The 17,486-nt window shown below is 31.9% G+C and overlaps 2 protein-coding genes across 3 annotated transcripts in view; one reads left to right on the top strand and one right to left on the bottom strand.

Annotated features, from left to right (window-relative positions):
* LOC147078502 (uncharacterized) overlaps positions 1-3,588 on the bottom strand; it is a 34,804-nt gene extending 31,216 nt beyond the window's left edge. The window contains exons 1-4 of one of the 2 annotated variants that reach the window (XR_015072175.1): positions 3,273-3,588; positions 2,352-2,541; positions 1,881-2,018; positions 1,443-1,629 (exon numbers count right to left, since the gene is read on the bottom strand). Coding sequence is in view for 1 of the 2 variants with exons in the window: in XM_085960174.1 (XP_085816300.1) it covers positions 1,443-1,629; positions 1,881-2,018; positions 2,352-2,541; positions 3,273-3,310 (553 nt within the window). In the remaining variant the exon portion in view is untranslated. The remainder of the gene's footprint in view (positions 1-1,442; positions 1,630-1,880; positions 2,019-2,351; positions 2,542-3,272) is intronic. The other variant, XM_085960174.1, reaches the window with a different exon arrangement.
* An 8,906-nt stretch (positions 3,589-12,494) lies between these two features.
* lmgA (anaphase promoting complex subunit lemming A) lies at positions 12,495-15,210 on the top strand. The gene is made up of 2 exons (XM_085960171.1): positions 12,495-12,685; positions 14,363-15,210. The coding sequence occupies exons 1-2, from the start codon at positions 12,667-12,669 to the stop codon at positions 14,599-14,601; spliced, it is 258 nt and encodes an 85-aa protein (XP_085816297.1). The 5' UTR covers positions 12,495-12,666; the 3' UTR covers positions 14,602-15,210.
* Positions 15,211-17,486: the final 2,276 nt, after the last annotated feature.

Raw genomic sequence — 17,486 nt, 5'->3', positions numbered from 1 at the left:
TAAAGATTCGAATCGAAGGCAAAATATTTGAAAGTTTTCTCATTTTTTTATCATTTATAATATTGCCAATAAGTTAATAATTACTTAATGTGATTTGAATTTTTTGTCGCTTTACTTATTGTGAAGACCTAAAACAAATCGTACGGAACCCACTGTCAGTTTAGAATACTGTAAAGTTAACTGCACAATAAGAATACAAAATCTCTTGCTGCCAGTGGCGAAGGGTGGAGGTAGGCTGTTAAGATTCGCTATAAATAGTGCACACTAAACTTTTTTAGTCATATGGATTTGTGTTTATTGAACTAAGACTACAATTTACAGATGGTGTTAGTTAGTTTTTAAAGATCAATTAAACCCGGACTAAACGAAACCATAATAATTTTGGCCTAATTTGGGCAATACGACAAAATTGTGCACACTTTTTCATTCATAGTTATTTGTTTTCATTGGATTGAAAATACATATTACACATATTGTTGGCTAATTTTTTTAATTCATTAAGCCCTGCCTAACGAACTATAATACATAAAAAATATTATTCTATTTATAAAATATTCAAAGTTATGTATGATTTAATTGCATAATTTTAGATATTTTATAGATAGACATATTTTTTTTTTGACTATTATCTACTATGGCTTTGGTTTCTCAGGGTTTAATTGAATTTTAAAAACTAACCAACACTATCTGTAAATTGTAGTCTTATTTCAATGAAAACAAATATGTATGTCTGAAAAAGTTTAATGTGCACTGTTTATGGCGGATCTTAACAGCCTACCTCCCAGTGACGTCCCTAGATAAAATGCCGCCCCTAGGCAGCGCCAGAATGCCGCCTCATACAGTATTTTAATGATCCTTTTATGAATCCAACATCTAAGAAAAGTGTTGTATGGATACATTACTAACAAAATATCAGACTAATTATTCGCAAATCAGTACGTGTCGTTTCTGGTCACCAAGGACGTCGAAAGGCAACGGAAGTAAACTAGATATCGCGAACCCGACAAAACCAGTGAGCTGAATTTTTTAATGGAAAGATATTTTCGTTATTACTAAGTTTAGGTAGATATTCATTCCAAATGATTCTCCTTGACTTGCCGCCCTTCGAGTAACTGCCGCCCCCAAGCGACGCTCAATCTGCCTACCCCCACGGGACGTCACTGCTACCTCCACCCTTCGCCACTGCTTGCTGCAGACCCCGATATACAAATAATCCCAATTTCAAAAATCATTTTTATATATCTAAACTGTAAAATTATTAAAATTGTTTCATATAATAATATCTATGCATTAGATGGCAGACCAAGAAAGGTACTATATAAATTTAACTAGGTATTTACATACGGCAGATTAAATTTGTGTCAATAGTCATCAATTTCAGATAAAAATATCTTATCAACAAGAACACATTCTATACTTATATTATTATGCATAGTATTTACCTTTATGCCACTGTATTGGTGGGGCGGCTTCCACGGCGAATATAGCATCACTCGGCTCTAGCCCAAAACTCCTGATGATATTTTTCGCTTTTTCCACTAAAGCTGGCGCCTTATCCTTCGGGGTTTCTTGGTAATGATATGTTAAACAATTTCCTTTGTGTTCCACCCAATCGTCATCATTTTCCAACTAAAACAACAGTTTAAAAAATGATTAGCCTCATTAATTATTATTAGTGAATAATTAAACAGCTTACTCACACTATTATGTTTGGTTGACACTATTAATTGATTTTTAATTTTCTCATTATAATTCAAGAATGTAATATTTTGAAAAACCATTAATATGATCAATAATTTATTAATAATATATTGTTTCAAACAATAGTCTGCTTCAAATTAATCATAAACAAATTATAAAAGATAGTTTGTATCATTTACCTCCGCTTTTAAGGCTGTCACTATATTGTTCAATTTTTCTTTGTCTTCCTTTGAAATAGCATGAGTGTATTTAGTGCCATCTGGATATACGATTTCAAAACCGTGACTTCCAGCATACGTTAAACTATCGATTCCTATCTGCAAAACAAACATAATTTTATTTTATAATTCAACACGATTGGAACATTTCAAAATACAAAAATTTAAACTAAAAGTCAGTTATTATTTGTATTGTATTAATCTGTATTGTTTGAATATATTTTATATTATTAATTTCTAAACCAAATAATAGTAGACAATAGAATGAGTCACATAATTATTTAACTGTACGCATATAAGAAGTTTACAGGTATATTTTTTAATCATTATAATTACTAACTAATAAAAATTAAATATAACCATTATAATGGAGTTTTACCAGGCAACCGCTATATCTGTTAATAGATCTCAGTAAAAATGAAAAACTCTTACCATATTTTTGACATCATCGACATGTCTCCCGGATATGATTGCTGAAAATATTTTATCAGATTTTGATATCTTTTCCAACAGCGATTTGGTTTCATCAGCCATGATGGCGGTCTCTGGTCGTGGTGTTATCGGTGCGAGGGTCCCATCGTAATCAGATAAAAATACCAATTTATGATTCTCTCCGACGTTCCTTTAAATATAAATTACAAATATATGGTTATTAAACATAATTATATAATATATTACACATGATGCATTTTCAAGCAAATAAAATCACTTAAAAAACATATATATTACTTTATATCGGTTTTGTTTATTTAGTCGGTAGCTATTTCAGTTGTCACACCATTATTAAAACTTCCAAGGACTAATATTGATAGTGGTATGACAACCAAAATAGATATCGACTTAATAAACCACGATGAAGATTTTAATTAATTTTATATTAGGTATTATTTTATCTTTATATTAAAATCTTTCAATTAAATGTCAACTTAATTAATGAATTCACTTTTAATTGGAAAATTAATAATTAAATTACCTGTGTAAATAAAGTCTAATTTATAACATTCACAATGTTTTTTTAAACTAGGTAAACAGTCACTTGAGACCGAAATATTATATTATTATCGCACAAAGAATTAACCCATATTATCTTTCATGCAAATAGTCATAATATACGAAAGGGATATTTTTAAAAATCGTTAAATTCTATATATATAATTTTACCCAACCAGCTCTTCAAACGAAAGCAAGCAAAAAACAATAATTAGCACTGGCTAGTAATTAATATTGATATTATACACTTCACAAAATAAAATAGATTCAATAATATTTTTAACAATCAAATAAACTTAATACGTCTACACACAAATTAAAAACTTATAGTTATATGAATATCAAATAAAATAAAAGTCTTACTCTGAGAGGTAAGAGTATATTTCACTTGTTGACGACATTTCAAATTATTGATGTGCGTTGTATTGTATGCTTCAAAGCAATGGCCACTCTGCCTATATAGCTCTCTTATTAATACAAGAGATAAACTTGACATAACAAGATGGTCAATCCATTTAATTCCTCGTCTACCAATCATATCCGGATATTTTTTAATGTTTACTACATACATTTAATAACAAACTCCTTTTATCTGCCTGACGATAAACTGAAGATAGCTTTTTAACTGTCATAAAAATGAACAGATGAAACTTATCTTTTTCACGTATACCATGAATGTGCTCAACATTTTACGTCATATTTTTTATTTAAATACGTAATTCATTATCAATGTTATGTTCAAACCACAAAATTTGTTTTGTAATTTTTTTATTACTTTTTTTAGATAATATTATGCTAGCTGAAGGCAATCTTTTCTTTCATATTTAATAACATTAACTTTCTGCTTTATTAATTTACCGTCAATCCTTGATCAAAGGCCATAATAGAAGTTTAAATTTTATTAAAAATTCTATGATTTTTCAGAAATATCACTTTAATAAAAAATTCTTATTTTTTCTGGATACTCATAACCAGTGTAAACTAATATGATGCAAAGTATTCTTTTTCTTCTGATTTATTCATTCTCATTGCTGTGGGACAGAACCAAGGGTCCCCCCCCCCCACATACAGGCTGTCGGTCTAAGGGGGCGATAACAGGTTACCTTTTGATTTGATTTGATTCGGCGGTTTGCGTGAGTGATACATTTATAACCAACGATTCCAGAAAAGGTCTTATCTTTTCATATGTGTACAAAAGTGAATACGAAATTCGTAACATTATTTTTTTTTTAAAACAAAACATTAACTCTTAATTCAAATTACTATTTATTACCCATTATCTACTGTGCAAGTATGTAATCCAAATATACAGAAGTGTTGTCAGTGTATTTGAGTTTTACATACTTTCCTGTTGATTAAACATATATGACGTCAGTCTGAATATTAACAAAATTTCAGTTAGGTATTGAAATGCACAACGATAATGATCGATAGATTACAAATATTATTTATGTATCGGTTACGAAGCATGAATTGTTTAGACTGGTATTAAACTACAGTATAACCCCTATTTTACGTTTTTTAAGGGACTGAAAAAAAAAACCTAATTGGAGGGAAAATGTAAAAGGGGGGTATTGAAAAAAAGAACATTTAAATTTTATGTTTCTAAAAAAATAACGTTTTATTAAAAAACAACATTCAATTAAAAATTTTATTGAAAAATCGTTCGAATATCACGACCCAATCATTGTCAAGCGCGCGTAACTCGCAAATTTTGAATATTTCCGACGTAAATCGCGGGAAAGAAAAACGTAAATGCGGGTATTAAATGTATTGAAATACATCGGGACTGAAAAAAATACACACAATTGCCGGGAAAACGTGAATTCCGGGCACGTAAAAACGAGGTTATACTGTATATAACTTTGCAGGATCTCCCACCCCTCGAATTTTCAACCTCTGCAAATTATTGAGACTCCTTCAAACAATATGGCCAGCTGCTAAAGAATGAGAGTATGTGTCTCAGAGATAGCACCGAGAGCTAATCCTGAATATTTTGCAACTTCTCTAGGATTGAAACATTGAGATGCAAAATATACTTAACTACAATGTTACATATTTATGTGTCTCATTTTTATCTCTGCTTATATAATGCCGTCACCTTTGCGACACAGCCTTCAGTGTTAATTCATAATGATTTAATTTTCAAAAACAATTTTGATAAAAGTACAATGTTCATCATGCAAAAACATTATAAATGTACCTCAATCTGTACTCAACTATTTTAGGCCGATAGTGATATAAACCAAAGAACTATACCAACCATCATTTAACTTACACACTAAGCCAGTGGTGTAGTGCTAAATAAAATAGTGTCAGGGCTTATTTTTTTATTGAAACTAAGCGCTCCTTGTTTTTGAACACATTTTCCGAGATTTCTATGATTATCGTTAAATATGATAATGACTTAATTTTCTGATATCCTACGAAAAGTGTTAAGACCGACATACGTGGACAACATATATTGTAGTGTTAATTTTTTGAAATTTATTCCAACAATATTAATCAATAAATTGTTACAGCTTCTCTGTATCCATAACATATAAAAATGTGATGACGTAAAAGACCCCCTAACTGTATCATGATTATCCAAATAAAGATGATAATACATTGTTATTTACTCAAATAAAAAGTAATGACTTAATAATATCACTGACTGTAGCAATCATAATAACATGAGTGGAAAAAAAATACTCTTGATAAATCAGCAAATGTTTATAGATAAATAGTAATTAAGAAAATTATTTTTCCTGATACATCTATCTAAAAACCGCTTCATAACAAAAGAATGACGTAAATAATCTGGACAATATAACATCACCAATGATAAACTAGCAGGCGTTATTAATGATGGCATCAATAGTTTAATTGACAAACCACAGCACCTGGATTGCATTGGTCGTTGGTTCAAATCCCAGTTGGCACAAATATTTTTTAAATATCTATGTTTCTGTGGTTTTTCTAATAATTATGTATCTTCAATATAAGCCATCAATTACTTTCCAGTCTTCCATACCTACACCAAGTTGTATCTATCATTGTGTTTATTTTATTTTCTTGAAGAAACCCTAACTGGCTGACCCATATTATTAAGGTACAGAAGAGTAAATTACAATATAGATTAATAAAACAGTAGACAGTGACAGACATTGATGTTGAAATAATTGAAATCACAAATTATTATTATTTACTTATTTTATAACCAATTGTGCCTCAGCTCTCCAACCTCCAAGAATCTCTGTTGTTCGCCAGTCTTCTTGCATCTTCCCAGGTCATGTCAATACCGTATACATTCTTTAGATGGTATTTAGCAGTCTTCCAGGATGCCAAAATCCGGTTGGTTTGACTAACAGGCAAACCAGGTTGAAATTCTCTTGAGGCTTGAAAGTCCTACTTCGCCACTTCACTCTCAGAGTGATGAGGGGCTACTTGGACCTCTCTATTATGTCCCCGTTACTTCTAAAGTTATCTCACCGCTCACCTAGTATTAGACACAAACATCTAAATACAGTAAGTTGTTCTGAGCCTTCGTAGGGTGCCATGATTCGGTACCATAAAGCAGCACCGTCAGAATGTAAGCGGTGAATAGGTGGCATTTAGTTGTAACAGACTGCAGTTATTAGTCCTTACTAGGGATTCCAATCCCGGGATCCCGAGCTATTTTCGATACCTATGAATCCCAGGATTGATAAACATAATAATTACATAAGCATTCATTAAGTCTTTACTATCAGAAACAGCAATCTCATATTAAATTCACATTATTATTTATATTACAATATTATTTACTCCATTAAACTTATGTATTTCCAAGATTGAACATATACAATATGTATTAACAATAAAGTCTTAAATAGTATAAATTATATTAGATTTATTTTTGACCGATTTTATCAATGTTATATTTAAATATAAAAATTTTATATTAACAATGGAAAAAAATGCCAATCCCGTTACCAGTCCCGGGATCCCGGGATTGTCAAGTTGTAGTCTCGAAATCCCGGGATCAGAATTTTGGCTAGGGATTGGATTCCCTAGTCCTGACATTCGCCATCGAATTGAATGTTGCTCCAGCTCGAACTTTCTTTGCAAAGTGCCATCTCCCTTGATGTTTACCCCCAGATCCTAATTGGATCATATGGGTCTCTACTAGGGTCGAAATGGCCGAAGCGCCGTTCCGTTTCATTAAGTTCCCAAAATTATCGCTCCGTCTCGTGGAAAAAATAATGTGACCATCTGACCTAGATAGGCCGTATAACAAAAAATCTAACACACTTATTTTTATTAAATACATATAAAATTAGATAACTATGTTGATATTTTCGTAAAATTATCAAGCGGTCCAGTTCGTAAAATTGTTCATTTCGAGAGTTGGGCTCGACAGAGTGGAGGTTTACATTAACCTTACGCGTCAGCTTATAATGTCGTGGGTCCTAGGCTCGAATTCTGGGTCTGGTGAATACACATATTGTTTTTCAATTTGTGTTTGAAGTCAGAGTATGGACTTAATGGGTTGAGCAAGTGGCTTAACATCCCAGGTGTTTAATGCTGTCAAAATATAATATTTTCGATTAACTAAAAAGTACTGTAATATTGCTAATAAATAAATAATATGCATTAGTATTAATATCAGGCATACGGCTTCTCATTTAGTGCTAACACCGCGATTGGCGCGCTTGGAGCAGTTGGCCATTAGATATAATTAACGTGTTATTTAAATGTGGTAATTAAAAGGTCAGCAGTGATTGCGTTAATATGTATATTTAAAAAAAATATAGTTAATAGCAGGGAAAATTATGCCACGGATATTTTTTTGTCAAAAACCTGCTAGAAAACATGTATTGTAAAAAAGTATTATACAGTGCAGTTTCCTAATGTCTGGTGTAGAAGCACAAGATTTTTCTAAACTATGGACGTCTACTGGAGCAACATCAATCTCTTTATGCAACGTAACAGTCTTTAGGCTTATAATTTCATTGTATGTGCAAGATATCTTGTTTAGAGTTTTACGACCTTTATTTCATCAAAAAAATGTAGGACTATATTATAATGATTACAGATTTAAAAATATTACTCGAGATGGTGTTTTTTTCCCAAGGGTGACAAAGTGACAACCCACAGATTCATAAACAGCTTAAACCGAGTCAGAATTGGACAAAAAACATTTGTCCCCTAACATTTCCATAGAATGCTAATGGATTTGCGACCAGACTATCATTATAAATACATTATTTTTTAGGCTCGCATAAATTTATATTTTGGTCCAGCTAGGTTTTGAAATACCTATATAAAAATGTCCAGGTTTTTACTACTCACTCTTTTATTTGAATTTTGGTTGTTAATTAAGATATAACAAACACTTTTTAGTAATTACATATTTTACCATTTTCACAATATTTATTAACTCTAAAACCGGTCTCATTTTTAAGATAATCACTAATATTATTATTGGTGACAGTAAAGTTAGTATTTATCATTTCATTAAGAAATAACTGTGAAATAAATAATATATTTGCTTCTTAAAATAGCTTGTCTACTAGTGGATTGAGAGTTTGCGTGCTCAGCCGGACTCTGCGGCAGAAGTGAAAATTTACAGTTAAAAGCTTCATACCTACTTAAAAGGTAATAAAACATTACTAAAAAAATATAACCATTAATAGACAGAGGATGATAAATAATATAAATATGTAAGTACAAAATAAAAATCATACATCTTTTGAATATTAATACTTTCGACCGAAGGTACTTGATGGAATTTGAATTTAAATTCTAATGGATTCAAGCTCTGTACTATTCCATTTAAGTCGTTTTTGCGACCCGGGGTTTCGCCTTTCGGCATCTTCAGGCGTTGTGTACACTCACCAAAGGTAAACACGCACTGACAACTAACACCTTTAAATCTACCTTATATAGTAAATCAATACAATAAAGTAGGTAAAAACTCCATTACCTCCCTATTTAGTCAGAAATTACAACAAAAAATACAATAAACAAATTATGAATAGCTGAAGTGTCAGTAAAAAACCTAATTAGTAAAAACCCTATCTTATTAATAACAATACACTGGACAGCATATTATTATAATAAATCGTCAAACCTAATAATAGGTCAAAATTCTTTATAACAATAAAAATAATACACTCAAGAGGTGTAAATCGTCAATTCTAAGAAAAATAATTAATCGAGTTAACTAATGAGATATTAGTCTTTAATAATACTCTTACAAGGTACCCACTTTTATAACATTATTTTTTTAACAAAAACAAAATTATACATATAAACTCGCTTAATATAATATTTAGATACTAATTTTATTTTCTTTTTTATTAAAAGTTTGTCTATAAGAGACTCCTCATAACCGTTTCGGTCCAAGTTTCGGTCTTCTTATGGGCACTCATTGCACTCATCATTAAACTATTCTCCTACCCTGCAAAGAGCCTGCTGTGAGACAGTATGAAGAAACTACACTTTAGTTTAATCTGCGTAGATGCAAATCTTCTCTTTCTCTCACTGGTGCAGCAGGCCGTGAGTGCAAAGTCACATGAGCTTTCTCATGGTTTATTTCAAAATGTCTTTTAGGTAAGTTGGTCAGTGACGTCCCTAGACAAAATGCCGCCCCTCGGCAGCGATAAAATGCCACTCCATTTATTATACAGTATGTTTTATCATCTGTGTGCGTGTCGTTTCTAGTCACCAAGTACGTTTAAGGGCAACGGAAGTAAACTAGACATTGCGAACCCGACAAATACAGTGCTGTTAAACCTTTTATGTTAATTTATTTTAATTAATATATTTTGTTTCCTACCAGTGAGCTGATTTTTTTAATGGAAGGAAATTTTCATTATTACTAAGTTTAGGTAGCTCTTTCTATAAATACCAAATGATTCTCCTCGATTTGCCGCCTTTCGAGTAATTGCTGCCCCCAAGTGACCCTCAATCTGCCCACCCCCACGGGACGTCACTGAAGTTGGTTAAGGAAACAAAAATAGAAATGGTTATTTCTTCTTCTTCATTCATTTTCATGACTCATTCCATGTAGCATGATCGATCAATATCCATCCTGTGATCGACACGTTGGACATGCATAGAGATTGCACTGCGGTTTGTGCCACTATGGATTCACTGATTCATATACTGATCAGATCACTGTGGCGTCATGAAAAAAATATTTGAAGTCACAATGTTAGCTGATCAATCAAAATATGCATTCACAAAATATTACTTCGGCACAATTTTTCCAAAATATTATCTCATAATAAAAGAAATTACCTGTTGGATTGTTAGTACTCTCTTATAAAACATAATGTAAGGTGTGAGCATCTGAACCTGATTTTGTGTATTGCACAGACTCGATAAATGATTAGCGCACACAAAAAGGGGAACACTGCAACATTTCAATTATGCAACCTACATGTGACCGTCAAAAATTTGAACACGCAAAACACAAACATTGTGATATTGATCATGCACAAAGCAATAGGATAACGTAATTGGTGCCTCCAGACGCGTGTCGGCCGCCGCCCATTTTCCTAACACCTCCCATTGCAGCCATCAAAACGTTCTTCTAAACAGGCTTATTATATAACCATCATTTTGTTTGATGGCACGGTTTGTAGCCGGTAATCTGCAGTATTTCACTTGATCATGTAAGATGGTCCTTAGTGAGCAAGAATTATTAGTGGTCATTTGAATATGCATTATTGAATTTATGTGAAATGTGTTAAGTTACAAATGTACTGAATTATACTTCGATATTGGGACCAGTGGCGGCCGGTGGTCTTCATAATAGCATTTTTTGGTAGTGCGCAATGGTTTTACCTTCTATAAAGAGAAGATATTCTTCTTTCTCCCTGTCACGACCCAGCATTGGAGCATAGGACAAACATAAGTTCGCGCCACTTCCCTCGGTCCGTCGCCAACTCTTGCGCCTCCCGCTATGTCAGACCTGCAGCACGTTGGTCGCTTTTGTGGCACCGCTGCAGGGTGAGGGAAGGCCGGCCATAGCGATGGAACCCTTGCGGCTGTGCCATAAGGGTAAGAAGTGTCACACTCTTTGGCGGCATCCGGACACGTGTCCTAGCCACGTAAGGTCGTAAAGCGTCTTTTCATGATTACCTCAATCACCGAAGGCTGCCGTGTTCTCTTACCGACTTCTCAGAAGGTAAACTAAATATGTCTTTGTTTATTTATACTATTTCTCAAACAAGTTTTTGAACAGAATGATTTAATATCAATAAAGAAATATAAATGTCACAGTTTATGGCTTTACGCTCCAAGCGAACAATGCTTCAGCCAAATAAATAACCGCTGATGTGTTTTTTATTATTTTGAATGTATTTGAGTGGTTTAGAAATAAACGCGGCAGTTTGTATATTCGTAAAATGTTGGCGATTCATTAAATATGTTAACTGTAAAATTGTTAAAAATTTACTCGCCACCATTGTTATAAAACAGAAACTGGCGTTTTTGTTTCTAGAGACCTTCGTTTCGTGCGCCGATCTAAAAGTGTGTAAAAAATTCTACACAAACGCCATTACAGGAACATTCGACCACGGTTTAAGTAGTATGTAATGACCTCATTGTAATCCTGTGCAAACTGAAAATCTGTTTGGATCGTAATCGCTTTGCGCACATGAATGGAATATTGTTCATAATACTACTACATGTTCTACTTCGCGAAGTGAGTGATACACGTATGAATAACAATGAAAAGTTGAGCGATGTCTTCAAAGATGCAGACGGTGCGTAGCACTTGCATGGTATTAGAGGAGCCGCCGCTGATTGGGACATGGGTAAATAATATGTTTATGTGCCATCGTAAGTCTGAGTACAAATATTATTATTATTTTCTCAAAATCACAACCCCTATTTCTTTTTATGGTCAATACTTTCTAAAGCGACCCCCATTTTCCAATGCGAATGGTACAGGCTTCGCATACCGTGGGTTCCGACTTTGATTCTTACTGAGATGACAATACATCTATGTGATTTTCTGAAATCTGGGTGTTTCTATGATGTTTCACTATTTATACATAATTTTAATTCCATAAGTCATTCCAATTGATAAAATTCAATTGGAGTGACTGGATTGGAAGTTACAATGTTAGCTGATCAATCAAAATATGCATTCACAAAATATTACTTCGGCACAATTTTTCCAAAATATCATCTCATAATAAAAAAAATTACCTGTTGTACATACATATTATGTATTTTTATTCTATTTAGTTTTTTTAAACAGTGTTAAAGCAAAAAAATCAGTGTAAATAAAAAATTATCGGTACTTTTTTTAAAGCGTGTAAATTCGAAACCGTGCGAAAAGAGGATCGAGTGTACATACAATAATAATATAATCAAAGGTGTGAGCATCTGAACCTGATTTTTTGTATTGCAGATTTTTTCAAGTCTGGGTGTTTCTATGTTCTTTCACTATTTATACATAATTTTAATTCCATAAGTCATTCCAATTGAATTTTAAGTCAGGTTGCAATTTTTTTAATTATTTAGCATCAAAGAGACTTGATTTTATTTTTTAATTTTAGCTTATGGTTTTTTAGGTTACCATAGATACCTATACCATACCACAGACAATAGACGAGCTTGACGTTTTGACAGTTGAGCTCAGAGTTGAATGCTGAAATTACTGTGGTTTCTTTATCATTAGTACTTTTAATTTATCGTAGTTTATTTAAAAGCTGTTCGATGTATACCATTGTAACAGCACATGCGTTTATTTGTTTTCTTTTTTATTTAGAAAATGAGAGTTACCATTAAAAGTAAGTACTTACCTATTCTTTACTGCGTTTATAGATTCCTTTTCTGTTTTAAACTGTTTATGGCGATCAATCGGTTCTATTTTTAAATCCTTTATATTCAAATACTGTATCTTTTGATAAAATCATTAAAAATACACTCAATGCCTCTTTATGATTGTGTGTATTATAACATTTCAACTGTTCTATCATCTGCCAATAATTTCCGAAGTCTAATAAAATGTTTGGTTATGTACCTCATTCATCATCCAAATTTTATATTTATATAAGTAAATATTCACACCGAAAATAAACACTGGCTCCCATACGATATGATTAGCTCCATAGTCCGGCCTGTCAATTGATTAACAATGTTTATTGATTGTATCACAAACTACTTATTACTTCACCAAGGGGCTTGAGCTTAAGTTTTGCTCCAAAGTACTTAAGTAAATAAATTAATCGGCTGTGACTGGATGACCATTTATTATTTTTTAGACAATTATATTAAGTAAATACCTTTTTCTGTCTGGCTGGAGATGCTTTTCGATCCAATATTTGTTAATACCTATTTTCATACATTTCTATGCATCATTATCACACACTAAGGTTGGGGTAGATTAGGTTAGGTTACGTCTGAAAAGAAAATTATAAAAGGTCATGCGGTCATCTCCGGCGCCTTTACCAATTAATCACTATTATATATTATATAAGTACTGTAAGTACTTGCACACTTATTAGGTACCTCTAGAGATTGTATGCGATTAAGTAGATATGTTAAGGTAAGCTATGCTATATTTCAATATGTTTTATAAATTTCCCCATAATAAATAAATTTCTCAAGGCTCTACATTACCTAAATAATAATGGTACAAGTCGGTTATCCTGGATACAGCGGCAAACACATTTTGAAAATAGCCGATATACTGGATTATTTATTAGGATAACCTAACCTAACTTAAACTAACCCAAACTAACAAATTTAATAATCCAGTATATCGGCTATTTTCAAAATGTATTTGCCGCTGTATCCAGGATAAACATATAGAACCATAATAATTTATTGCCTCTCATAATAATGACAAGTAAAGAAATTTACCATAACCTGATGCAGATGGTGTTATATAGAAAATAACTAATCAACACATTGATTCAAAATGAGTTATATACCTATGTACAGAAAGATAGTTTTTATATATACTTATATATATATTTATGAAATTGCTTGTCTCAATTTTTGATGAATCAGCAGAATAGCTGTGATACCAATTTTTAAATTGTCCTCAAGATTAGACTAATAATTTTTTCCTAATATCTACCATACTATAGTCCTCTAAGTATACCTATATACCTAGATCATTATATTATATGTAAACGAAAATTGTTCAAGAAAATGTGAGAAAGCTTTAAAGACTGTTATCTCAATACATACTTTGCTTTTGTGGGATGGATCTTTTCTGCATAACACCATTAGCTTGTACTGTATCAAACTGCATACTCTTCAGTTTTATATCAACTTTTCCTTTGAATTAAAACCATATTCATTGCTGCTCAAGGCATTAAAGGCAAGAAAAATATTGAGAATGGAGAAGGAAACTGTCAAGCTTGAGATAAATATTAGTCACTGCAGTTAATTCGCCATGCAGTTACCACATTAGTCACATTTTACTCAATGTTTCTATTTATGTTCATTTTTTAAAGGTTGGACTGGCGTGGCAACGTGGCGTTGGGTAGCTAACGACGACAACTGCGGCATATGCCGAATGCCCTTTGACGGGTGCTGTCCTGACTGCAAATTGCCCGGAGACGATTGCCCCCTCGTGTGGGGCGCCTGCTCACATTGTTTTCATATGCACTGCATCGTCAAGTGGCTGCATTCTCAACCCGTCCACCAACAGTGCCCCATGTGCCGTCAAGATTGGAAGTTTAATAATAAGTGAACGTCGATTAGCTACACAATAATCTGAGCCCCTACTGATAAAAATTCTGATCTTTACTATAGTGCTTTCGTATTCGAATAATAAATTAATAAATATTTGTGCCTCGAAACATTGTTGTGAATTTAAAACTCTAAAAATATTTAAAGTCGTTGTTTAATTAGAATTTGACTACAATATTGACGGAATAATATCTTGATGTAAGTATGTTTAATTTACCATAAATAATAATTATGCTAGATCGTATTGCTAATGTATATTGTGCTATATGTAGTTAAATTGTTTTGCTAACTGTGAAGCTGGGATTTGCAAGAAACATCTTATGTAAGAATTTTCAAAACCATGTAAGGAAGTACTTATTAGAAATAACAAAGACTCGTTTTGTGCTAAAATGTTTAGTTATTTTTTATTAGTACTTATTCCAGAATTTATTATGTTTCACTCAAGACCTATTTCATTGTACATAACAGTTATTTTGAATTGGATGATTTCAATTTCCATTAAGATATTTATTATGATACTTAATTGTGGAATAAGTACTGATAAATCATACATCTAAACATTTCTAAAATCTTTAGTACCTACTTATTTGTAAATGAAACAGTTCCCTACAAAGAAAATGAAATCATTTCTCTTGTTAATCTCAGCTGTACTCACAATTTTATTATAATATTAGGTATTTTAATTTAAATATTAATTACAGATAGAATTTCAGTTTGCTGTTTTTTGTTTATTAATTTAGATGTGTATTCTAAGTCAATTCGGACACAACTAAAAATTCCTTGTTCTTGATCTAAAATAATGGCTCATACTCAATGAAATTTTATAATTCAAAAAGGAATAAACTTACGACATTCCCATATAGAATTAAATAAATGATGATTTCAATGAAAAATAAGAAAATTTAAGATGAATCGAAGAAATTTCAAATTTGTTTTTGGTAAGACGTATCTACATTGAATGGCATTATTATCTCTAAATGTCTAAACCTTGAAATTTTGAGCTGTTTCCGCATACAATGGGTATCAATAATATTAATATGTACTTATTTGTTTAACATCCTAAGAAAACTATTTATCATGCTGATATTTGCCTCTTGTCGCTTAAAATTAGATTTTTCTATCATTTAATAAAATTTTGAAATTGTTTTCACTTTGACTTCTTAATTTATTTCATATTCTGGTATCAAGCCAACATAGCATCATCCACCTTTATTAGAGAAACAGAAGATTTACATAATATTTTTTTGTTTCTTTATTCACACTTTTAGTCATGTTGAAAATATGTTTATTTTCATTCTATTCAGTGTCTTATTCCAGAATCGGTATAAAAGTAAATTGTTGTAAAATCAGTAAATCATCCAAATTCATTTTATTTATAAAATTAAGAAACATTTATTTTTGACCATCTGTAAAATATTAATTATTATTCATTCACATACATAAGTGAATTGCACACAGATTGAGTGACATATAAGTGAGTGTTAAAAAACACTTTCAAAAAGTTATACTTTTAATCTAAATAAAAAACGCCAAAATCTGTTTTCAATGAGAGACATAGGTATTAAAAAATGGACAAGACTTTTAAGATAATTTCCGAAGCCATCACTTGATGTCGAAATGCATATTGTCTAACAAGTATGAATAAGTGTAGCACTCTTCATTTTGTCAGTTTTCAATCTTAGGCAATATGTGGTAATGCTTAAATAAATATTTATATTATATTGTACAAAATTATTGGTTTTATTTTAATTTTACTCACAATTAGAGTTAATATTACTAACAAACCACAACATCAGCATGGCATGCGCACCAACATCACCGTTTTGCACAGTTGCACAATTTACATTACCTTCTAAGCCACATTCTTCATTTTCTTCTACGTTTCAATATCCCTCATTGTTGGGGATCCATTCTAATACCCTAGTTATGTCTTTCCAGCAATCTACGCATTCCGTTTACAGTGTTTTTTTTTTTTAACAATCCTATGTGGATTTGAGCGCCTCATGAAGAGGTTTACTAACAGTTTTTTGTTTTACGAGAAATATATTATGTTAACCAGTCTAATGGTCCATGCACTGGAACTAAACACATATTGAAGAACAACATGTGAATTTGCCAAAACCGGGATTCAAACCCGAGACCCACGATTTAATATTTGGTTGGATTCCCCAAATTCCTCCTAGACTTCGCAGTTGTGATGTATGTCAATCTTGATTCTTTGCTCCAAATATCGATCTCAGGATCTTTCGTTTATTTCGTTCGGATCTATTTTCAGACTGCATCAGGTTTATGACTCACTTAGTCGGACCATCATAATTTAAGGGACCTCCCACTTCATTGTTGATGATCGCTGTTTCCACTGGTGCTAGCACGTGCATTTAAGTCCACAACTTTAAATCAGCAATCTTACACCAGTTTATGCGTCGTCTCCGTGTATTCTTTTTTATCTTTTCTTTCTCAACATTTTGAGCTCATTGCAGATGTCATTCTCAAAATTATCACACCATCTCGAGAATGGCCTTTGCAACAAACTCAAAATGTCGAAGAAAGATGGAGGAAGAATAAATGAATCCCAAAAGCCAATGTGAAAGTTTCGATCATTATAGACATATTACAATATACATATTATTGTGTTTTGTTTTAATTATTTAATACCTTCTAAGCATATTTTTTTTCTGATTTCATTAAAATATAATACCTAAATCAGTAAAATTCCTTATCTAGTAACGTTCATATAATATTTTAGTGATCCTCAATAATTATTAGAAAAGGAACCACATTTAATCAGTCAAGAATAACTACTACATACGATAATTTCCCATACCATTAATCTGTACCTATCAATTTAGATTTAGATAGACATTATGAGTAAATAGCATAAAATTA

This window comes from Rhyacophila brunnea, unplaced genomic scaffold (assembly GCF_057557595.1).
Source record: "Rhyacophila brunnea isolate RB1 unplaced genomic scaffold, BYU_Rbru_1.0 scaffold_11, whole genome shotgun sequence".
Classification (NCBI taxonomy): domain Eukaryota; kingdom Metazoa; phylum Arthropoda; class Insecta; order Trichoptera; family Rhyacophilidae; genus Rhyacophila; species Rhyacophila brunnea.
The sequence above is the reverse complement of the archived record's forward strand: the minus strand, read 5'-3'. Positions and strand labels throughout refer to the sequence as shown.